The 13334-nt window shown below is 46.6% G+C and overlaps 2 protein-coding genes across 4 annotated transcripts in view; one reads left to right on the top strand and one right to left on the bottom strand.

Annotated features, from left to right (window-relative positions):
- The window catches only part of ZZEF1 (zinc finger ZZ-type and EF-hand domain containing 1), a 47042-nt gene extending 37614 nt beyond the window's left edge, over positions 1 to 9428 (bottom strand). For 2 of the 3 annotated variants that reach the window (XM_015880598.2, XM_015880599.2), the window contains exons 1-7: positions 8956 to 9428; positions 5853 to 5997; positions 4632 to 4826; positions 3931 to 4102; positions 3046 to 3245; positions 1804 to 2014; positions 331 to 447 (exon numbers count right to left, since the gene is read on the bottom strand). In XM_015880598.2, coding sequence (XP_015736084.1) covers positions 331 to 447; positions 1804 to 2014; positions 3046 to 3245; positions 3931 to 4102; positions 4632 to 4826; positions 5853 to 5997; positions 8956 to 9288 — 1373 coding nt within the window. In that variant the 5' untranslated portion in view covers positions 9289 to 9428. Of the gene's footprint in view, positions 1 to 330; positions 448 to 1803; positions 2015 to 3045; positions 3246 to 3930; positions 4103 to 4631; positions 4827 to 5852; positions 5998 to 8180; positions 8263 to 8955 lie in introns of those variants that run through there. The other variant, XM_032448456.1, reaches the window with a different exon arrangement.
- A 30-nt stretch (positions 9429 to 9458) lies between these two features.
- On the top strand, positions 9459 to 12874 carry LOC107322506 (neuferricin). Its single transcript, XM_015880603.2, has 4 exons — positions 9459 to 9856; positions 10491 to 10631; positions 10736 to 10922; positions 11902 to 12874. Exons 1-4 carry the CDS (start codon positions 9613 to 9615, stop codon positions 12113 to 12115), a joined length of 786 nt encoding a protein of 261 aa, XP_015736089.1. The 5' UTR covers positions 9459 to 9612; the 3' UTR covers positions 12116 to 12874.
- Positions 12875 to 13334: the final 460 nt, after the last annotated feature.

Genomic DNA, 13334 nt, shown 5'->3' with positions numbered 1-13334 from the left:
AATCAGAAGCAGTCTTTGACCTTTGCAATTACCGGGAGCTGAAATTTTTTTCTTGATCAAAGTCCCTCCAGCCCCATTTGAAGTCACTGCAGATCATCCTAACATTAAATTACACTACATTTAAAACCAAAAGACAGCAGGATAGATGTTTAGCTTCTAAATAAATAATGCTCACACACAAAACCTAAGGCATCACTTTCTCAATGCCTTTGAAGTTTCCAAGACAGTAAAAAAAGAAAATAGCAGATAAGAAAGAAATCAGACATTTGCTAAACAGATTCTTCTAAACCATTTTCCATGTTGGTCAGAACACATTAAACACGATCTCACCTTGTTATTCTTATGAGGAAGCTATCTACTTCTTGCAAAACATTTGGAGACAAGAAGTTGGAAAAATCTGTAGAGCTTGGTGTCAGAGACAGAGGTGGCATGTGCTGCAGGGCTCTCCTAGGAAGAGGGATGGAACAGAACTTCAGAAAACCAGGCAATGAAAGAAAGCAGACATTTAGTTCTTCATGTTTTTTTGGAAGTAGCTCCCTACAAGTAGCTTCTGAATGCAGGAAGAACCTATTTACACAGATAATCTGTTCAAAGTTAAAGCAGAACTGCACTGCAGCTGGGAAAAGTTTAGTTATTGTGGAGTAACCTTGAAATATCAGTATCAGTCTCAGATTTAATGAGAAATAAAGCAAGGTGCTTTGAATTAAGTCTGTGACAGAACCAGAAATAACCTGCTGTTTAAATATAACCTTTAAGTAGTTCTAGAATCGAGCAAGAGCCTGTTAGCAAGGGGAAAACTGATTTAAAACTCTTCCAAAATGATTTGAACATTATTTTTTTTGTTCAATTTCCTAAGATAAAGTAATAACCCCTGAAAACTGGGATTCAAAGCCCACCTAAGTTTGGTTTTTGACTTCAGAACTCCAAACACTGCTATTTTTGAATGCTTTTTTTTTTTCAGGCCTCTTTAGAAACATAAGTCTTGAGCAGATAAATACCAAAACTGTAGCAAAACTGCAGGCCTTCGGCTCTAGCAAAGCTAAACTGTGTAGAAATGATGAACTATAGTCAAGTAGCCACGAACACTCCTCAAATAGACATGAGCATATATAAAGTTTAAAAGTTTGCAATTAAAGATAGCATTAATGGACTTCAGCCTACAGTATTCATTAGCTAATGACAGTGGTGCTCTTAAACAGGGTGGTATCACGCTAACTAAGCTCTATAAAAGTTGACATGGGTGTGTAGAGATGTTATTACAATTCCAATCCTTCAAGTCATCGGGCAGAAGCATTTGGCAGTCAAACAAGGAAACGTTACACAGAAAGCAGCCAATGACCACAAAGCATCTGCAGCAATATTGCATACAGCCAACTGTATTCCCCTGCAATGAACAGCAAGGCATTACAGAAGCAAAACTGGTGAAAAAGAAGCTAAATTAAACTCCATTCATAAGTGGAAGTTGTCCCCCATTTATAATCAGTGAAGTTAAAAAAAGAGAGAGCTATTTAATTCTAGGCTCCCTGAAAACATTACAAGGCAAAGATAAGCAAAACCCATAATTTTTGGTGTCCAGTCAGTTGTGGCTTAACAATTGGATTAGCTGCAATACGGTACAAGAATGATATTTGTTCTGGTATGTGCAAGAGGATGAAGGTGAAACATAAAAATTTAAGCAACGTGGTAGATAAAAGGACGTTTAAATATCTTAATGGAGGGAGTGGAAACCAGTTACGCAAGGCAAATCGGTTCACAGAAACTAGAAGTAGCCACAAAAACACAACCAGGAAGTTTGGTACTTACTGAGTATTTTGTAATATAGTGTGAACAAAGGCTGGATTGGTTTCCATGGAAGCTGTTACCAGAGAGGTCAGCAGAGACCAATACCAGATAGCTGAAGCATCGCAGACTGAGACGCCCACCTTCTTAACTCTTTGATAACCAATTGCCCTGAGTCCATGGATTCTAGTGTCACATCCATCACTAAGGCAACGCTTGATGTTTATCTGAACATCTGTCAAAACAAAAAAAACCCAACATTTTTTCTATTTCTTCTCCTGGATGAGACGTAGAAGAATCCCAGTACTTAAAACAACGCAGAGAAAACAGAGCAAACATAGCAGATTACTCTCACATAAGGACTAGAACATGTACATTTCTTTGTAACTATGAACTCTATCGTTTCATAAATTCAGCTTTGGAAATGGCTTATGTGATTCACTGCTTCCTATAGAAGTTCAAGCTTAGAAGGAGATTACCTATTATTTTAGCAGTACTAACTGTACCTTTTTACTTCCACACATTGGAAGTATTTTGGGTCAGGAGAGGATGGGGTAAGTAAGGAAAATGAATAAAGCCTAAGTGCAAGCTTTTAAAGTTCCATATAAAAGTGGGTAGAATTATAAAGTAAGGATAACATTCTCTTAGTTACTTATTATGAGGAACTATACTTGTGGCCTGCCTCTGTGGCAGTGAAACTTTGTCATACTGAAAAGCATCTGAGGTGAAGGTACAAAACTTCTGAGGCTTCCTAAACCATCTTAAGAAGCAGCTTTTTCTCTGGTTGCTTAGGATGCAGCAACCACAGATCCACCGGACTTAAAAATAACACGGCTTAGAAATCCTCAGCATAAAACCTGCTCTGCAAAAATCATCTGACTGACTCTTCAGATACAAAAAAAAATACCCTGCCAGATACAGTTTTCTCTGCTAAGATATCATTATCTAACATATGCTTTCCCTCTGCAAGCAAAGATATTTTAACACTGCCTGATGTCGTCAAACATAAAGGCTGAAGCTGCATTTTCATCATTCTAGCTCTTCAACCCTTAACCCCAGTTACAGACACCAAAAGAAGGACTCAAAGACTCTCTTAGAGACTAGAAATTAAACTACAATTAGAACAATTTATCTGCCTCAACAGCAAGGTCAACAGTTTCTGCTCTAATAACTGACATTGCAACACATCACTCTACGACCTACCCAAACTTTCACCTTCAAGAAAAGCAACAGAACAATATACCAATGGTATCTTTATTGACTCACACATCTGACTAATGTTAGCGTTTTCCAACAGTGTTACGTAGCCAGTGATATTGCTTGGAATGTGAACGTCTCGGACCTCCTGGAGACTGCTGGCATTCCTTCCCACTGCCACTGTCACTTGCTGTGGCATGTAGCTCTGGTCATTAGCTGCCACCGCAATAGACAGATGTCTCAGAACAACATCTGGTTTCATCTTTAAACTGCAAAGCAATGAAAAAAATATTTATTGAAATAGAAGATTCAACAAGAGTTGCACTTTTAGCAAAGCCTCACCCAGTTTCTAGTTTTATAGGAAAGCTGGGGACGGAATTTTTACAAGGGCACGTAGGGAGAGAACAAGGGGTAATGGCTATAAACTGGAAGAGGGTAGATTAGGAAGCAATCCTTCACTGTGAGGGTGGTGAGACACTGGAACAGGCTGCTCAGAGAGGCTGTGGGTGCCTCCTCCCTGGAGGAGTTCAAGGCCATGCCAGATGGGGCAGTGAGCAACCTGGTGTAGTGGGAGGTGTCCCTGCCCACAGCAGGGGGTTGGAATGAGATCCTCTAGGTCCCTTCCAATCCAAACCATTCTATGATTCTACAACTACCAGAAATCACCGTTTGTTCCAAGGAGCAATAACTGCCTACATGGTGGCAAAGCACTTCCACTCCAGCACTAATCACAGCATCTCTAACATGGGTTGGAAAGTTAGCTAAAGAAGCACACGCATCGATACAAAAGATGCACGGCCTTTACAAGCCACGTTAGGCTGTTAAGCTTCACGATACATGCTTTCAAACAGAGTCACCTGTCACTCAGTAATTCCAGGACCTCCACCTGCACTGGCTGTAAGACCAAAGAACTGACAAACCTGAGGTTCAGCTGCACACTGCTGGGGCACTCACCGTATCCAATGGGAGCGAGCACTGCCGTCAGACTGCCAGAAGGACGTCGTTTCCCCATTTGTCATCTTGTCAATATCAGCAGAATTGGATGAGGTTTCTATATGAGTATAGCACTTTGTGACAGACTTCAGCTTGTCCGACTCCTCGTTACCATTCAAGTCACTGGGGTATTCTGGGGGAAAAGAAGTAATAAGAAATAACATTCCTTCTTTTGCTCACTTTCACAAACTGCTTTACTTTTATTACAATCTCATGTAAGTTAACTTGTTGGCACAGAACAAAGTTCCTGGAGAAGAGTTCCTGACAAAAAATAAAAGTGCAACAGAATTTCACTGCAGATGAAGTCACAATAATCATAATCTACCACTTGAAGTATGAAAATACCAATCTTAACTGCATCCAGCAGCCTCCTACCCCTATTGGTCCCATCACTACTTTAGTAGTTTTATGCCCAAGTATAGAATGGGAGAAAGTAACATATGATGTAGAAAACCTTAATCCAGCTATGCTAGAGAACAGACAAAACCAACCATTTCCCTAAATAACTTGGTCCATTTCAATAAAGATCAACTTTATTAAAAGTCACGCTTGTCGAAGATTAAAGGAAGCATTTCCATTTGTCTGGAAACACTCCTTCAAGCTGTGGTGATACAGCCATTCTGGAAAGGAAAAAAACAGGGGGAAAAAAACCCACAACATACCTTTCTCTTTTAGGAGAAGTCGATCTAAGGAATCCTTCAGAACAGAAGACCGCATCATGCAGATGTTGTTGAAGTACTCCAGCACTGGGTATGGGATGGCGGTACTGGAAATTCGATTCCGGTGCAAGAACCTCAGGATCATTGAAGCATGAAGGCCAAGGCGCTCTTTAGATTCAGAAAATATATCTATAAAACCTAGAAAGAGACATTATTCCTTTCTTTATTGCAGCACCTGACTTGACCGAGTCCACACTGTTCCCCTCTACCCCTTGTTATTAGATAAATGCTAATTAAGCACAAGAGCCAATATTGGAACTATATTCCACCATATGAAGTAACTACAGCAGGACAGTGGAAAGGTCAAACAAATAACTTGTCAGTTACTTGAGATGTTCAAAAGAGCTCATAACAACCACCAGGTATCTTAGTTCTTATGCATACTTTGTAGACCAGAAGTTCAAAACTCTTATCTTCACTATCAAGGTGAAACAGACCTGCTTGGCCTAGAGCTGGTGTTCTCACATCACTCACCTAGAGCTACACTAGGCATCTCCCATTGGCACCTGTGGATCATTCCCAAAGAGGTGCCTAATGCTTTCCACCATCTACATAAGAGATTTCAGCTCCAGTGGCATTCTGTATCATAGCACATTTAGATGTATCAAACAATACTCCCTACGTACTTCCTGATGGCTTATCTGTTAGCCAGTTCTAACACTTCTTGTCCAATCCTCTAAGGCAAATCCCCTTTAGCCACTTATCATTAAAAGCTTGGGAGAAAAGACAGCAACTGATCCTTATCCCAGAACATACATTCCAAAAACCATTTTCCAAAATAAAAGCTATCAAATTCCAAATAAGTTTCAGTGAGATTCCAAGACCTAAACAACGTGTGTGACTCATCACTTCAAACAGCCTCAGCAGAGGATTTATTCTTCTAGCTATGAAGTATAAGACTGTGACTGCTTTACCAAAACTCTGCAAGAAACTTTGTTCTGCCTCTGAGAAAAACGAAACGGGGATAACAACCAGACAGAGAAAATATCAGTCACTTATTGAAGTATTTTAGCTGAACGTCATTACAGGGGGGCAGTAAGAACAGCTTGGAGTAAAAGCTTGAGAATATTAGGACTGAAAACACTACCAAAGCAATACACTGAAGCAGCACTCCTTACACAGGGCAGGACTTGGGAAACCATTTTTTCCCTGCTGTTCCCATACCTGGAACAAGTGAACACGCCTGCAGTTGCCTGATGACATGGCTCAGCTCCCCTTGAAGATTAGCTCCACTGGAATTCTTCAGAGCCTCCAGCATATTCTCCACATCTACGGTGCCATCTCCTTCAGCATCAAATTGTGCAAAAGCCTGACAAGGAGGGGGGAAAAAAAAGAACCTTTATTTCAGCATCTCTGCTTCAATGTATTTCATGAAAACCTTAGTTATAATGGAACATCACAATGCCATTAAACCAAAATCAGAAAAGTCTGTTTGCTGCAGCACTGAATTTATGACAACAGCAAGCATTGCCTGGTTGAAAATCTGCAGTCTTTAGCAGGTTTCAAGGCATTTGCATTGCATTCCTATTAAAGCCAACCATAGCTATGCTTAGGTGGAGGCAGCACATCATCCATACCAGTGAATCAGCACAATCCATCCACCCAACATCTGTGACTGCAAAGAAAGTGCTCGTGAAAGAACATGAAAAACCCTCTTCCATTAAATGGCAAGTTTGTTCTAAAAGCATTACAATGCACTACTAATTAGGGCCACATCCATTTCACACTGCATCCATTCAAAACCTTTCAGGTTTTACATACTTCTAGACTAGCTATTAGCTATTATTGCCCAGAGGTTGTGGATGCCCCCTCCCTGGAAGCACCCAAAGCCAGGCTGGATGGGGCTGTGAGCAACGTGGTGTATTGGAGGTGTCCCTATAGCAGGGGAGCTTAATGGTTCCTTCCAACCATTCTATGATCCGATGATATTTCCTTTATTTAAAAAAAGCCTCTAAACCCAGCAGCCCACATACCCAACAAGCACAAAGCTCAGGAAGAAGCCCACACTCGAGACACGTTTGGTTCTGATTATCAAACCAAACGTACCATTATAAAAGCAATATCCTACAGAGAAACAATCTGAGATGACTCGATGAAAATAACCTGCCAATTAACCGTGGCATAATTACAGCACTGAATGAGAGCAAAGTCCTCAGAAGGCACCCGAGCTGAAGCACGACGTCTGAGTTGGCTGAAGCTGCGGTGGCAGTTGTGTGGAGCTGAAGCTGGGCTCAGCAGGTCCATGTGTGAGCTCCCAGCTGGAGTTCTGCTCCTCACTGCACACATGGCAGGTGCTGGGCAGGGGAAGCTCCCCAAGCAGAGCTTGGGCCTTTGCTCGAGGACAATAGAGGGAATTCATTTTAACAAACAGATCCAGTGCCAAAACAAATGAAGGCACAGCTTGGCACCAAGCTACGTGACTTCTCCTGCCCCTGTCTGGGGTCACACTGTATAATCACTAACCCATGAAGCTGTGGGATGCTACCAGTGAGAATCAACATTGCATGGGATGAGGCTGGGGCTGCCAAGCACTGCTCTAAGCCAACATCTGACACCTGCATGCACAAAGAGATTACCACATTGACGCTTCCTTTGCATGTTAATGCAGCTTTCCTTTTTAAACCCTTCCTCTGACCTCAGCAGATCTACAATCTCACCAACCCCAAAAGTCTACAACTATTTCTGTCTGCTCAGTGTAACTTCAGTGCTATTTGAGCATGAAGCATTGGCAGTTTCCACTGCTCTGCCATACTGCTGTGCACAGGGCGGTACCAACCTTAAGAAAGGATTCATGTAACCAGCCAATAGCCAGAGGTTCCTTTTGCCTACAAAGCATTTAACAAATGTGTTCCCCGGCCTGAGAGCAGAAAAACTTAATGGGAGATGAGAACTTAAATCTGTGCCAGGCAGAACTCTTTAGATGTCAAGAAGTAGAAACCTTCTGCCCCGTCACCTACAAACACTTCAATCTCAGAAAGCAGATCCTGGACACCCACCATCCTCCATCCAGCTGCAGAAACAATGAATGAGGGATTTCCACACACATCCCAACATCCCCACATGGCAGCAGCACAGCTGAGCTGTGACCACACCCCCATCCCAGCACAAACCCTATGACACGCTTTTTCCTCATTTCCTAGAATGTGCAAAATAAACTTCCTGTCATGCAGAGGAAGACGTGAAATGTAACCCCCTAAGTATTGCTTTAGCCTAAAAACTCAGTCTCTTGTATTAACAGTGAGAATCCCAGTGTACTGATATCGCTCTCTGACTTGTGAGAGGTTAAGAAGTGTCGGTTATTGGCTCTTGGGAAGGAATTGGACGTGGCACTGAGGTTAGTGAGCACAGTGGGGATGGGTTGATGGTCGGGCTCAGTGATTTTAGAGGTATTCTCCAGCCTTAATGATCCTAAGGGTAAATTCAGAGGCAGCATTTCAGCCAGCTGTGAGAAGCAGCCTGGAACCAACACACGGCCTGTCTGACAGCACCAACCTCCTCCCGGCTCCCAGCGGTCGGTTACTATGTCAGCACTGACTCATTTCTAGGAGCACACATGCAACTCAAAGGTCAGCTTCCCCAGTTATCCTGCCACTTGGGAGCCATAGAAAGGCTGAAGGGAGACACCAGGAAGGCCCAGGCACTGCCTGAGGAAACAGCTTTGGACACAGCTGCTTCCTTCAGTAGCTGAATCTTCCTTCAGTAGCTGGATTCCCAACGGGGCATTCTGGAGTCCAGCTCTAGAACAGGGCACAATGAGTAGCACTACAGTTTGGTGCTCTGGGTTCCAGCTCCCTGTATTCCTCTGCAGGACTGAAGGGAAACCACGCTCCCTCCTACCACCGAGGCTGACAATAGCAGGACACGGGGAAATGGTTTTAAGTTAAAAGAGGGAAGATTTAGGTTGGATGTTAGGGGGAAGTTCTTTACTAGGAGAGTGGTGAGGCCCTGGAACAGGCTGCACAGGGAGATTGTGGATGCCCCGTCCTTGGAGGTGTTCAAGGCCAGGTTGGACGGGGCCCTGGGCAACCTGATCTATGGGGTCTCTGTGGGGATCTATGGGGTCTCCTGTGCAACCTGATCTAGTAAAGGTGTATGTTTGGTGGCCCTGCCAGGCAGGGGGTTGGATCTACATGATTGAGGTCCCTTCCAACCCGGCTCATCCTGTCATTCTATACCAGCCGCTCCCATTCCTCTCTCTGCCCCTTCCGGGCCTCGGTTGCCGGGCGGTGCCGGCTCGTGTCCCCGCTCTCGCTCCGTTCTCACTCACCTCCTCGCTCTCCCCGCGGGACCCCGCGTTCATCCTGGACACGCTCTCCAGCACCTCGCAGAACTGCTCCAGACTCACGGCCTCGTCCCCCCGGCTCATCCTCTCCTCCAACCATCTCACCAACGCTCCGTGATGTCTCGACACCAACGATTCCGGCAGCGCCGTTTCCCTCAGTCGGGCCGTGGCCTCTCTGAGCCGGGCCTGCTCCAGCAGCACCTCGACGGGCGGCAGCGGAGCGGCCGGGAAGGGATCTCCGTGCTGAGCCGGCTCCATGCCTTCCTCGGCCGCCTCCTCCTCCTCTTCCTCGCTGCTGTGACTCACCGCCGTCCCCATGAGCGTGTGGCTGTGGCCGGACACCTCAGGGCTGCTTCTCCTTCCTCCTCGTTCCTCCTCCCCCTCCCTTCTGTCTCCTCCCGACCCGCCTTACTCAGCAGCTTCCCTCCCGCCCGCACCTGTCAGCGCCCGGCCGGCGGCGGCCGCACCACACTGCCGTAAAGCGACACCCGGCGCCGCAAAACCCCGCCCTTTACTTTTTACGACGCTCGCCGTAAAGCAGCGCGGAACTGTACGCGTGACAACTCTGCCGCCACGCTGCCGTTAAGCGCGGCGCTGCGCTGTCGCGAAAACGTCGTAAAAAATAAACAAAGCGGCGGCGCCATGCGGCGGGGTGCGGTAGCGGTGTCTGTGCTGTGCCTTGGTGCCGCGTGGATGCTGGGACCCGGGTTCGATCCCCGCTCATGGCTGCAGCCCCGGGACCGACTGCTGAGCGCTGCCGAGCTGGGCCGGTACCGAGGGTTAAAGGGGGAACCCGGGATCTACGTCGCCATTCTGGGTCGTGTCTTCGATGTGCAGCCCGGCCGCAGGCACTACGGCCCTGGAGGGGCCTACAGCGGCCTGGCAGGTGAGTGGGCCGGGTGTCTTACTGCCAGGAGGGGAGTAAACTCTTGGAAAGGGCTGACAATAGAAGGACACGGGGAAATGGTTTTAAGTTAAAAGAGGGAAGATTTAGGTTGGATGTCAGGGGGAAGTTCTTCACTAGGAGAGTGGTGAGGCCCTGGAACAGGCTGCCCAGGGAGGTTGTGGATGCCCCGTCCTTGGAGGTGTTCAAGGCCAGGTTGGACGGGGCCGTGGGCAACCTGATCTATGGGGTCTCTATGGGGATCTATGGGGTCTCTATGGGGATTGATGGGGTCTATGGGGTCTCTGTGGCTACCTATGGGGTCTATAGGGTCTCTATGGGGTCTATAGGGTCTCTATGGGGTCTATAGGGTCTCCTGGGCAACCTGATCTAGTAAAGGTGTATGTTTGGTGGCCCTGCCAGGCAGGGGGTTGGAACTACATGATCCTTGAGGTCCCTTCCAACCCGGGTCATCCTGTGATTCTGGAGCCTGAGGTGCTGAGGGGGCTCTGAGTGGCTCCCTGGGGTCTGAACTATTCAGCCCTGCAAAGCTCTGGGTCCCCAGGGCTGTCAGGGTGGTGGGGTCCCCTGGGGCCTTATGGAGCCTTATGGGTGACGAGCCCTTTGTCTGCCATAGGAAGAGATGCCAGCAGAGCGTTTGCAACTGGAGACTTCACCCCGTCAGGCCTGGTGGATGATGTGTCTGCATTGACACCAGCAGAGATGCTCAGCATCCAGAGCTGGCTGTCCTTCTACAGCGCCAACTACGCCTATGTGGGTAGGTAGCTGCCATGTGTGTTATTGTGGATGCTGAGTGGAACATGGAGCTGAGCGTTACATGCTGGAAATAATGCAGACTTAATTGATCTTCTTCTCTCCAAGGGAAGCTGGTGGGCAGATTCTATGATGAAAATGGGGCACCGACAGAGGCCTTAAGGCAGGCTGAGGCTGCAATCGAGGAAGGCCTGAAGTTCAAAGCAGAAAGCGATAGATGGAAGGAGCAGTTTCCACCCTGCAACTCTGAGTGGAGCTCTGCCAAGGGCAGCCGATTCTGGTGCTCCAGGCAGAGGTAAGTGCTGCTTTCCTGTGGTCATACAGGAGGAGTTGGGCATTTCTGCTCTTCTATGTGAGCAGACATGGTCCCTTCTGTCTGCATTCTTGAGGCTGTGCCTTAAACCAGCCCACCAGGAGCACCACCAACACCTTCCTTAACTGTACCAGGTTTAGCTGTTGCTGTGTGAATTAATTCCCTCTGCTGGTTCAGCCATAGCTGATAGCCTCCATACAGCCTGCAGGAGCACGCTGGGATGGTCACTGCCTTCCAGTGGGAGGCAGCAGAGGGGGAGTTCTCACTTTAAACCTCACAAAAATAAGTTTGATCTTTGAGCAGCCGTTTCCTACTTATCCTATTTAGTTGTGTGCCTCTCTTGGATTAGGGACTGCTTTGTTTAAAGCTGAAATCGTGTCAGAGTGCTCTGGAAGATGTTTGGGTAAGGCATGCCAGCATTGTGCACCTTGTTTGTGCTCCTATGTGAGAATGAGCTTGTTTGCAGACTGGGTGTTATGTGACAGTCTCTCATGTACGAGTTTACAGGCTTAATAAAAGACAGTAGGTAGGGGAACAGACGGGACTTGGCCCATAAAGAGACACTGTGAAATACTTGGAGACCTTTATTTTTTCTTTGCTTTTGCCCTAGTTCTCAATATCACCATTCACAGAAGACAACAGGAACTCATCTGTGAGCTATTAGCTACCCCAAAAAAAGCATTTTTCCATTAGGCACTTTGTGCTACATACAGCCACGATTCCTTTTCCCTTAATAGAAACAGCAGAAGTTGGTTGCTCTCGGGTGGGTCAGAGCCTGTAGCTGCGCTGGTAAAACCAAGTTCAAGCCACAGGTTTCAGCTGATAGTCAGCATCAGAAGGCAGTGGGATGTTGGGAGCAAAGTCTGTCTCAGCACATGTGTGATTCTGTATTCTTCAGAAGCATTTCATGGCTCTGAATTGGGTGTTTGAATTGTAATTTACTTAAATTCTCCATTCTTAGTGGGGGAGTGAACAGAGACTGGACTGGCGTGCCCCGGAAGCTGTACAGGCCTGGCTCGAGGGGAAGCCACTGCGTGTGTGTGAGAAGCAGCGGCCCCCCTTGGGGCCATCAGGGCTCAGCACAGCACAGCGACAGAGGTGACCTGGACAACCCCCACCTGCAGGAATATGACGGCTGCCACCCGCAGGCTGAGCAGTGCATCCTCAGCACGTGACACTGATCTGAGGGAGCCAGAAGGGCTCCAGTGAATCACTGCGCTTAGGTGAGCAATTCCAGCTCCATTCCCTCCCATTTGTGCAAAGGGAGCGATGGCAGTTTCACACTCTGTGACTTTTAACGTGTGGAGATGGAAGATGGAACAAACACTCAAGCCAAGTGCTAATTACTGGCTAAGAAAGTGGCACTTAGTGCTTTTTTCCTCACAGTATTTGTACATCTGGTGACAAACTGATGCAAAGACCTGGTGACAAAGATGCACAGCCTGAGCTGTACTTCAAAATGCATTTCTTGTACAGTCAGGAAATGTTTCTGTGCACGGTGGTGAGTGTTTGTGCTTTAGGGCAGCAAGAATTGCAGCAGCGTTGCTGACTTCAGTTTATGCACAGTCCTCCAGTGTCACCCAAAGTCTGCTTAGTGCTACTGCTCCTTCCCAGGCAGCTGCTTTGCTCTAAAGAATGTAAAGGCAGCAGGGAGAAGCCTGATTTTTCTCTTACAGCTGCATCCAGGAACTCGTGCAGTTCATACACGAGCTCTGCTTATCAGATCCATGGAATCCAGGAGGCAAAGGGCAGAGCTGCATTTCCTTATTTCATGTTTGTATTAGATACTGAGCAAAGAAGATAGTGGACGCTGCCTATGAGGATTGCTGCTTGAAGTTGACCTCACCATCCTTGTTTGGTGATTCACTACTTTAAAGCTACCCAGCCCTGCAGTTTGAACTAGGTGACAATAAAATCTACATACACAACGTCCATCCTGGTATAATTTGCCTGTTTCCATTCTGGTTCATTATCTCCCATTTGTTACGTGTCCATCAGACTATAACCTTGATACACCCTCACAAAGCCCAGCTCACTTGAAGAGGATGCATGTGCTTTATCACAGCTGTCATAGTCCATTCCATTTTGTATGTCCCAGAAGAGCACAAGGCAAATCTCACCCCTTTTAGGGCTGAAAAGGACAATAGCTGGGCTATGAATGCAGGCTGTGGGGAGGCAGCTGCATTTATTCCTAGAGGCTACAGTGAGAATGGGTTACTGGAGCAGCTGCAGCCTCGGGAGGCACCTGGATTAACTACAGCCCAGCAATGAACGCAGCTCAGTGCAGAGCTGTGCCAGCTCTAAAGGCAGCTGCCACCTGGGAAGCATTTATAAGCTCCTGAGACTTTTGAGCCATAACTGCTCCTAAAGAAAACCTCACAAAACTAATTAGTT

The sequence above is a fragment of the Coturnix japonica genome, chromosome 19 (genome assembly GCF_001577835.2).
Source record: "Coturnix japonica isolate 7356 chromosome 19, Coturnix japonica 2.1, whole genome shotgun sequence".
In the NCBI taxonomy this organism is placed as follows: Eukaryota; Metazoa; Chordata; class Aves; order Galliformes; family Phasianidae; genus Coturnix; species Coturnix japonica.
The sequence above is the reverse complement of the archived record's forward strand: the minus strand, read 5'-3'. Positions and strand labels throughout refer to the sequence as shown.